The 832-nt window shown below is 55.3% G+C and overlaps 1 protein-coding gene across 1 annotated transcript in view; it reads right to left on the bottom strand.

The window, feature by feature from the left end:
• Positions 1–490, bottom strand: part of LOC102844017 (zinc finger protein 699-like) — a 28,045-nt gene extending 27,555 nt beyond the window's left edge. The window contains exon 1 of the mRNA XM_006898351.1: positions 124–490. Within this exon, the coding sequence (XP_006898413.1) occupies positions 124–490 (367 nt within the window). The remainder of the gene's footprint in view (positions 1–123) is intronic.
• Between the last annotated feature and the right edge of the window lie 342 nt (positions 491–832).

Below are 832 nucleotides of genomic sequence, written 5' to 3'. Positions count from 1 at the left end.
TTTGTCTTCTTGACATTGAGCCTTAGTCCATACTGAAGGCTGCAGTCCTTGACCCTTCGCAGCAAGGAGATATGACATAGAAGAAATAAATTGTAGATCCCCGTGCTGGGGGATTGCACGCACCTGCCAGTTGCACGTATGGGAGATGGCTCGCGCCGGCTGGCCGCCCGCGCTGGGGGATGGTGCACAATTGCTGGCTGCCTGTGCACGAGATGACTCGCGCCCACAGAGAGATGACACGTGCCCATAGAGAGATGACGCTCATCCACTGAGAGATGATGTACACCCGCCGGCTGCCCACGCTGGGGGATGGTGTGCACCCACCCCCACCGGCTGCCCGCGCACAAGATGGCGTGCACTGCCAGTTGCCTGCATGTAAGATGACAGGCGCCCGCTGGCCACCCGCGTGGGAGATGACGCACGGCAGATGGCAAGCACCCGCCAGCGCTGGGGGGTGGTGTGCGCCTCCCACTGCCCATGGGGGAGACATGCGTCCTGCCACCTACAGGTTTGGGTTTCCTTGGAAAACCAGAGATGATCACCTATGCAATGGATTGTTGAAAGTCACTGTGAGTTGCCTACTTGATGACACTTAACAGTGACAGCATGTCCAAGAGGACCGACATCCTAAACGCACCACATATTTTGATCTGTTGAATGCTTCTGCCAAAAGCTGTTTAGACCTGGGGTGAGCCTGTTCACAATTCTCAGGTTCCCTTTGATATTTATAAAGGGGGAGGGCAGTGACACCTACTTTAAATTATGTTGTTGTTGTTGTCATGTGCCGTCGAGTCGCCTGCGACTCATAGCGACCCTATGTACAACAGCCCTA

This window comes from Elephantulus edwardii, unplaced genomic scaffold, assembly GCF_000299155.1.
Source record: "Elephantulus edwardii isolate Elephantulus edwardi_28Jun2011 unplaced genomic scaffold, EleEdw1.0 scaffold00226, whole genome shotgun sequence".
Lineage (NCBI taxonomy): Eukaryota > Metazoa > Chordata > Mammalia > Macroscelidea > Macroscelididae > Elephantulus > Elephantulus edwardii.
This window is presented reverse-complemented; position numbering and strand designations above follow the sequence as displayed.